The sequence below is a fragment of the Sorex fumeus genome, unplaced genomic scaffold (assembly GCF_029834395.1).
Source record: "Sorex fumeus unplaced genomic scaffold, SorFum_2.1 ptg000030l, whole genome shotgun sequence".
In the NCBI taxonomy this organism is placed as follows: domain Eukaryota; kingdom Metazoa; phylum Chordata; class Mammalia; order Eulipotyphla; family Soricidae; genus Sorex; species Sorex fumeus.
Window position 1 is genome coordinate 12,715,803 of NW_026606087.1, and position 8,470 is coordinate 12,724,272.

General features: G+C 42.8%; 1 protein-coding gene across 1 annotated transcript; it reads right to left on the reverse strand.

The window, feature by feature from the left end:
- Positions 1-265: 265 nt before the first annotated feature.
- Positions 266-1,558, reverse strand: LOC130025242 (olfactory receptor 52W1). The gene has a single exon (XM_056116192.1). The coding sequence runs from the start codon at positions 1,226-1,228 to the stop codon at positions 266-268; it is 963 nt and encodes a 320-aa protein (XP_055972167.1). The 5' UTR covers positions 1,229-1,558.
- Positions 1,559-8,470: the final 6,912 nt, after the last annotated feature.

Below are 8,470 nucleotides of genomic sequence, written 5' to 3' on the forward strand. Positions count from 1 at the left end.
CCATCCATAGCATGTATAATAAACCCATGATAGTGTTCTTGTATGGATCATGAAGCCCCTACCTTCTGCTGTCTCCTAAGAAAGATAAAGAGGTTGATCAGCCAGTGATATTCATAATAGTGACTTCACAGTAGATATCTATTAAGAATTACCATAGTCAGATGTAGATAACAGGAGAAAGATAGCAGTTCATTCCTCCAAACCCAACTCTTCAGAACATTTTCCATTCTTTATCCTCATCTTCCATTTTTTTTTTAATTGCCAACTAGAACTTTTTTTTTCTGAAGATGAAGGTTTCTAGTATCCGTTCTCTGATCTGCTTGGTTCGAGCGCCATAAATGAGAGGGTTGAGTGCTGGTGGCAGCAGCAAATAGATGTTAGAGAGAAGGATGTGTATGAACTTTGGAACAGTGTGTCGACCAAAGCGGTGTGTGAGGTAGGAGAAGAGACCAGGCACATAGAAGGCCAGAATGACACAGATGTGAGAACTACATGTACCAAAGGCCTTGGAACGGGCCTCCCGGGTGGGTAGCTTCAGAACAGCATGGGCAATAAGCCCGTAGGAGGTAGCAATGCCCAGAATATCTACACCTGACACAGCCAGAGAGAGTGCCAGCCCGTACAAGTTGTTGGCTCGTGTGTTACCCACCACCAGCTCCACCACTGCCATGTGTTCACAGTATGCGTGGTTGATGGTCTTTTTTCGGAAGTGCTCAAATCGTGCCACCAGCAAAGGAAAAGGTATGACAATAGCCGCAGCTTTCAGTACCAGTGCTAGGGCTGCATAGCCCACCCGGGCTTTGGTGACTAGGACAGAGTAGTGCAATGGACGCCCCACTGCCACAGCGCGGTCACAGGCCATCGCCAGCAGTACCCCGGATTCCATGGCAGTCAGTGCATGAACAAAGAACATCTGGGCCAGGCAGGCAACATATGGTATGGTCCGGGGGCCCAGACACAGCACAGCCAGTAATCCCGGGGCTATAGATGTGGCTAAGCCCATGTCTGTGGCGGCCAGTGTGGCTAGGAGGAGAAACATGGGCTGGTGCAGTGCAGAGTCTGTCTGTACCACTGTCAGCAGTGCTCCATTGCCCAGTAGGGCCAGCAAATACATGGGCCCAAAGATCAAGGTGAGCCAGACCTGGGTACCTGCCAGTCCTGGAATGCCAGTTAAAATGAAGAAGGTTGGGTTTGACAGGGTGATGTTGAGCAGTGGAACTTCTGCCATATGTTGGTGGTGGTAGAGGTAAAGGATTGGGATTCATGGAGGCACAGCTCCTGATAGAGGAAAGACAAAGGGAGAGGTTGGGAGGGTGTCACAGTGGCACAAACCCATGCATGGAGAAAGTATAGGGGTAATGCTGGTTTGGGGAGGTAAAAGGATTATAGCCGTTAGTTGACTTTTGGATCAGTAGTCAAGGCTGTAGTACTACCTAGGATGAGAGAGTCCGTTGAAGGTCCATAAGAAAGGGAAATAGTGGTCTTGGGCAGAGGTGCTAAGGGTCACTGTTGCAGAGGCTGGTTGCTCTCCAGATGAGGTCAATTGAGAATGGAGTTGAGATGACAGCTTGTTTCTTCTCAGGTCCACATAGGGTCAACCTTAGTCTCTAGATGGGGGAAAAGCCAGTTCTGTGTCAGAGTCAGGCTTCAAGCTGGTCCTGTCTCTATGTATCGTTAGGCAGGACCTCTGGGCTTTTTCAACTCTGCAGCGGGGATGGGCACATGATCTTTATTGTTGCTCGAGGACACAAACCCTCAAAGAAGAAAGGATAGTAGAGAGAAGGAGAAAATAAAGGGCAGGGAGAGGCAGATGGGATCTGGAATAAAGCGGGAAGTCTGATGTCATAGGAAAACTTAACGCTGAAATTGAATGCTGTCTAGAGAGTTGAATTTGGAAAACAATGAAGAAAAAGAGATGGAAGCACCCTCCCTCTGCTTCCTCCCTCCCCCCCCAATAATAAAATGAATAATAAAAAATGACATGTCTTTTCCTTCCTCACAATCCAGAATTGGGTCTAACTAGAGTCTTGTTGGGGGTTTAGTATGAGTACTGTGACAGAGGGGGAGGAAATGGCATGCAATCAGGAGTACCTGCTTATGAGGAAGAAGCATCCCTAATGTTGCAGGAGGCAGGGCAAGTCGAACTGATTCGTCTCAATTAAATATATGGCAGAAACATGATCAACGCTGAGGGAGAAAGCTTGAACGGACTTGAGAAAGTTTCTGTGTACTCTGTTAGCAGCTCCTCTTCAGCTCGATCAGGGCCTGTGGGTCCTCTTAAGTGGCTTTTCTGCCTGCTTCCCTCAGGGCCCTCCCACCTGCGCCACATTTAACTCTTCCCTATTCTGCCTCTGCTCAGTGCTGGCAGGTCCAGTAACTCAGAAAGCCGGGTCAGAAGGCCAAGATGGGGCAACAATGAAAGAGATTGACTAAGGGAGATTTTAGCTGACTGAAGTCTGGGAGAGAAGACCTTGCTTTATTCCTTAGTAGCATCCATCCCCCTCAATTGTGATTACTAGTTTCTCTTCCCTAGATGGGATTATAGACAGCGCTTAATTAGTCACACTACCTCTACTGCTCATCACAATGCCTGCCATGCAGTAATCTAAGAATAAATATTTGATGCTTTTAATTGTGGGGCAGAACTTCTTGCCTCCCAAAGTGGTGATTAGCAGGGACTCCTACAGTTTTAGGAATCTTAGGTTTCCATGGAGATGAATTATTCACCATCAACCATAAGTCCACTGAGTGCAATTTTTTTCCTTAACAGACACATCTTATAAATCACCCCACTTGACAGGAGAATATAAAATATGGGGCTTATAGGGAAAATGGTAAGAGAATTTCAACACTGAATGTGCCGAGCAAATTAGATTATAAATCTTATAAGAATGGTATCTTAAACATTTTATTTTTTTGATCTGACCCACATCTGGTGGTGCTCAAGCTATTCCTGGCTCTGTCAGGGATCACTTCTGGTGGTGCTCAGGGGACTATATGGGATGATGGGGATTAAACCAGGTTGACTGCATGCAAGGCAAGTGCCCTGCCTGCTATACTATCTCCCCAGCCTCCATCTTACATGGTTAGAAGTTATATAAATGTGACACTTCAAAAAGGATCTGGCTTTCATAGTAGAAGTGAGTTTTGGAATCAGTTTATGAATTAATGTGAGACAAATGTGTTCTGGGGTCAAATGTTGTTTAATACCAGGGTGTGGCTTAGAAGGAGTAGTGACCTAATGTAGCTGATCAATGTTTGAGGTATATGTATGTGTGCATACTTCTGTGTTTTTCATACAGGTTTACTGGGTGTGGCTTATTTAATTTGCTACAGGTGGAACCTCCTGTAAGCAAACATGACATTTATATCATGTTCTGTTCCCTAATATAGGAACTGGTTAGAACAAATTTGCATTTAAGAAATCAGTGTTATAGCAGACTAACTGAATTTTTTTTGTGTCTGATTCTTTGCCACATGATGAGACTACTAGGGCAATAACAATACTGCTGCCTTTAAGAAATTCATAGTCTAGTGGACACAGAAATTCATAGTCTAGTGGACATAGTAATGCAAACAGTTGTTGGACTATTAAGTAACTGTGTTAATTCAAGTCAGTATTACATATATAGGGAACACAGAGCTTTTCCTTGTTGAGGAGTCAGAGAAGTCTTTGAATTACTGTAATTTAATTCTCCATAAGCTGACAATCCATATAGAGTTTTTATGTACTGGTTCTGTTCTGAGTTCTATCCTTACAACTTCCATTTATAATAGGTTCATTTTTTTTTGTTTTCCGGACTAAGAGCTAAGGCACAACGAAAATATATAACTTACTCAAGTTGGTACAATTAGTAAATAGTTAAGACACTAAAGTAGTTTGGCTTTAGTATTTCTGATCTTAACTATTTTAAATATTTATACTGAGAGTTAGCATTTTCCAGGATATTTGGGACAGAAGGCACCTGCACCTGAGAAGAAAAGTTTAGGAGACTTTGAGATTGGTAGGTGGTCCTAGGATTACTAAATGGGGAGATGTAGAAGAAGAGTTACTTAGAAGTAAATCGTGATCTCTCACCCACTGATGGAAGCATGGAGCATTGGAAGGTAAGAGAAGTAGATTTAGAGCCATGAAGAAGGTTGAGTGAGCAGAAAGAAACAATGGTACAGAGAGCAAAGCACAAGATAATAATGAAGTCAAAATGAGAAAAATACAACCAACAATGAGAGAAATGAAGAGTATGCTCTGTGATGTAAAGAAAATAGAAGGTCTGAGCAGCAGAATAACAGCAACTGAAGAAAAAAATCAAGGTGTTCCAACATGAGATGCAGTACATCTCTAGAAAACACGGAGAATAGAAAAATGTCTGAAAACAATCTTGGGTCCTTGCACATGAAAAGCATGTATTCCCTGACCAAAGATACCTCTTAAGAAAGTAAAAGCACACCAAATTGTGTATTTGTTATATTTTACCTATTGTTTTCTGATAAATTACTTGTATAATCTTAAAAAAAAGCTTGGGGAAAATTTCTTTGACATAGAGAACATGATAGGAACATTTATCTGCTGTACTGGCCTGGGGTAATAGTACAGAAAGGATTCGTATTATTGTGAATTGACTCAAATTTTTTTCCACTTTTATTAATGCAGCTGCCACCAATACCTCTAAATATGTTTCTCAGAGATTAATTTATACCACCTCTATGGTTTTTTTCATTTACCATGAAATTACAAGAATAGATCACCCTTTATACAATGGATTACAGACTAGAAAATCTTGGGTGCCACTTGAATGCATAGTGATTCCACTCAACTTTAAATCCTCTTCTAGAAACTTCTTAGGACAAAGTCAGTTGTGTAGTTTCATTATGAACATTATGAGACCCCTTTATGACCAATGCATTAGCTTAGGTTTTACCTTCCCTTAGTTTTTGGAGGTGCTGAAGGACCCTCCAATTTCAGAGTAAGATCAGTTGTCACTATCCTGTGGAAATGTGGAAGAAGTTTTGGAACTACTGTATTATACTGTATTCTAGGTCTTCTAACTTCACTTCTTTCCTCTACTTCAGATTCTTTGTCCTTAATATTTATAAAGCTCTGGCCAACAGCCAGTTGCCAGTTCCCAGGCTTTTAGATGTGTTTCCAGTACCCTTGCAGATTTGAGAAAGGAACTTTTGTAACATAATCTAGAAGTCAGGTTCTGGTAGGAGTATGGAATAGGTAAGACCTAAAATAGGTGATTAAAAAGAAAAATTAGCTCTCCTTTTTTTTTTAAAATTTTTTAATAATTTATTTCTTTATTGAATCACTGTGGGAAAAGTTACAGAGCTTTCGGGTTTAGGTCTCAGTCATGTAAATATCAAACACATTTCCCTTTACCAATACTTATTTTTAACCACGAACCCCAATAGAACCCCACCTCCCACCCCTCCCAATTCCTGTGAGGCAGATGAGTTCTAGTTAATACTCTATCTACTTTGACTAGATACATTGTTTCGTAGAAGATGCACAAATATTGTTTAGAGTTTACGACCCCCCCCCCCCCCCCCAATCAGACATGCTGAAACAGCACTGTGAAATGATTTGCTTTCTACAGCTGGGTTTAAGAATAAAATGGTTTTGGATTTCTGCTATTTTACTTATTAACCCTGGAAGTATTTCTATTAAAAGATAGTTAAGAGATTGGTTTCTGTGCTCTGGAGTCGTGGCCAGGCCGGAGAGCCGCTCGTGGGGGGCAGCTGGTGACCTCGGTCGGGCGTGAAGGACAGCCCAGAACGCCCCCCTTCCCATGAGGTCCCTGCCGCCCCCACCCCTGGCTCAAACCTGCTGTCCACAAGGCTCCCGTGCGGCCGCCATCTTTCTTTCCAGAGAGGATTGGGCGAATGACACAACACCCTTTCCCCTCCGGGCAGGCATGCTGGCGCGGTTTAACACATAGTCCATTTGCTTTTCTGCCCCAAGCCGGTGGCTCTCTGTGCTAAGTCCTTGTGCCTCCGGGGCCGTGGCCGTGCCGGAGAGCCGCTCGTGGGGGGCAGCTGGTGATCTCGGTCGGGCATGAAGGACGGCCCAGGACGACCCCCTTCCCATGAGGTCCCTGCCGCCCCCAACCCCGGCTCAAACCTGCTGTCCACAAGGCTCCCGTGCGGCCGCCATCTTTCTTTCCAGAGTAGCTCTCCTTTTTAATCTCCACTCCTCATGAATTTCCCCTTCTTCTGTAACTGGGTCAGATTTAAAATTAACTCAACATCTGACTCTACTGCTCTCCTACATGTTGAACTCACAGTGCCCATCCTTGTCTTCAAGGGCAGCACACAAGTGGACAGTATGATTGGGTCAGGACCCTGGAGCCTTAACTGATCATTCTTTCTGCAATGGAAAGAATGGAGGGATGAAGAGACATTTTTTTTTGCCTAGGGCTCTGTCCAATATGAATGAAAGAGACCAGGGGCTAAGGTCTTCTAAAGACCTTCCTGGCAGAAAACTGAGTTGGTTCTCTAGCATTTTGAAGAGGACTTTAACATGGTGACCACCTTTCAGGAAATGAATTCCCTGATACTCTTTTCTGAATAGGTGGCACTTTTTTTGGTTTGTTTTTGGGTCACGACCAGCAATGCTTAGGACTTGCTCTATAGTGAAGGATCACTCCTAGTATTGTTAGGGAAAGAAATTAGGTGCCAGGAATCAAAACTGGGGCAGCTGCATGTAAGGCAAGTGTCCTGTCTGCTGTAATATCTATCTCTCTAGGTAACTCTTTTATCTTTCCCTATCATTACCTCTCTTTCTGTAACTCTACTTGTGAAGGTGACTCTTAGAACTACTACTTTTACAATCCACTAACTACTAAGGAAAAAACAGTAATGTCATTTACAGAATTCAGTGTAGTAACATTACATGGTAAGCACAGTATGGTCGTTGCAGAAACACGTATCATTACTTTAAACAAGATCCATTTCCTCGAGAAATGTATAATTCCCTTTTTGTCCCCAATCCCAGAAGTATGCCTTTTTATTTCACATCTTAGAATACTGCTGTAGCGTCAGAACTGAGACCCTTGTGTCTAATATGCTTTGTCATAATTTTATTTCTTCCTTCCTTACTTAGAAAAAGATGTGAGAAGAGAGACAGGGAAGAAGTATGTGTTTAAAAGAGAACTTGATGGGGCTGAAGTGATAGTACAGGGAGAAGGCTTTGCACCTGGCTGACCTGACCCTGGCATTTTATATGGTCCCTTGAGCCCACTAGGAATAATCCCTGACTACAGAGCCAGGAGTAAGTCCTACACAATTCTTCCAAATGGTTTTTTTTTTCCCCCTGGAGTTTTGCATACACAAAAGTTAACCTGGAGGACCTGAGAGATGGTACAGGGAATAGGGCGTTTGCCTTGCACACAGATGACACGGATTTGATCTGGCATCCCATATGGTCCCCCAAGCATCGCCAAGATTAATTCCTGAGTGCAAAACCAGGAGTAACTCCTGATCATCACTGGGTGTGATCTGAAAAGAAAAAAATCAAAAAAGGTTAACCTGGGCATTCCAAGAAATCACTATTGAGGGCTTCTTCATAATCACCCTCCTCTCTACAGATGTCTCTTCATAATTTAATCATTGCATTGTTGATGGTCGTTTTATTGTCTTGGTTAATTCTTCTGTAGCTTCTCCTTTTCTGAGGATTTTACCCTATTCTGGGTGGGGGTTTCCTGCATTTGGGTGGTGCCTCAGTTTCTCTTCTCCAGAGAGTTCAGAATTTGTTTGTCAAAGGGATGTGATCTTCATGCCCTCGGGCTACTTCAGGATTAGGAAATCTCTTCTTAAGTTTTTTTTTTTAAATTTCCCAAGAGTACATTGGGAGTGGGTGGGCCCTTCCTATATATCTGCAACAGCTTTTAGTGAAACTTACTAAGACATGAGAGGAGAAAAAAGAGAAAGTACATGTTCAGGAATGATAGTACAGTGGGTACTGAGGTAGGGGTTTGCCTGCAAACTGCTCCGCTAGCTGGTTGATTTTTCGCATCCCATAAAACAGCACCCCCTGACATCCCTCATAGTACTCACCTCCCATACCTCCCAGCCAGAAGTGGTCCTTGAGCTCCTTTGGGTGTGGCTCCAAAATAAAAAAGACAAAAAAAAATTTATTGAAAAGCAGAAGAGAAACTGGTGAGCAGGGGAGGCGGGGACTTAGTGTAGGATTATTAAGTATGGCTGTTACTTGAGTTTTTATACAAAAATGAGTCCTTGTTTTTCTTATTAAACAAAGTATCAGAGGATTTCTATTTTCTTCCCCAGAAATGTCTTGTTAATTTTGGGCCCTTTTGTGTTGCTGAGATAAGATTAATGTTTTGTATCTCCATTTAGGCTTGTTGGGACAATCTGTTTCTTTAAGGTTACTTATTTAACTATTGGCCTAGACAGAGCCTGTTACCTCTGGGATAAGGTTTGGGAAAACTCTGGACTGTCAGTTTTAAGGCGA

Coding starts and splice junctions, on each gene's coding strand:
- LOC130025242 (XM_056116192.1), bottom strand. CDS start 1,228: ATGGCAGAAGTTCCACTGCTCAACATCACCCTGTCAAACCCAACCTTC.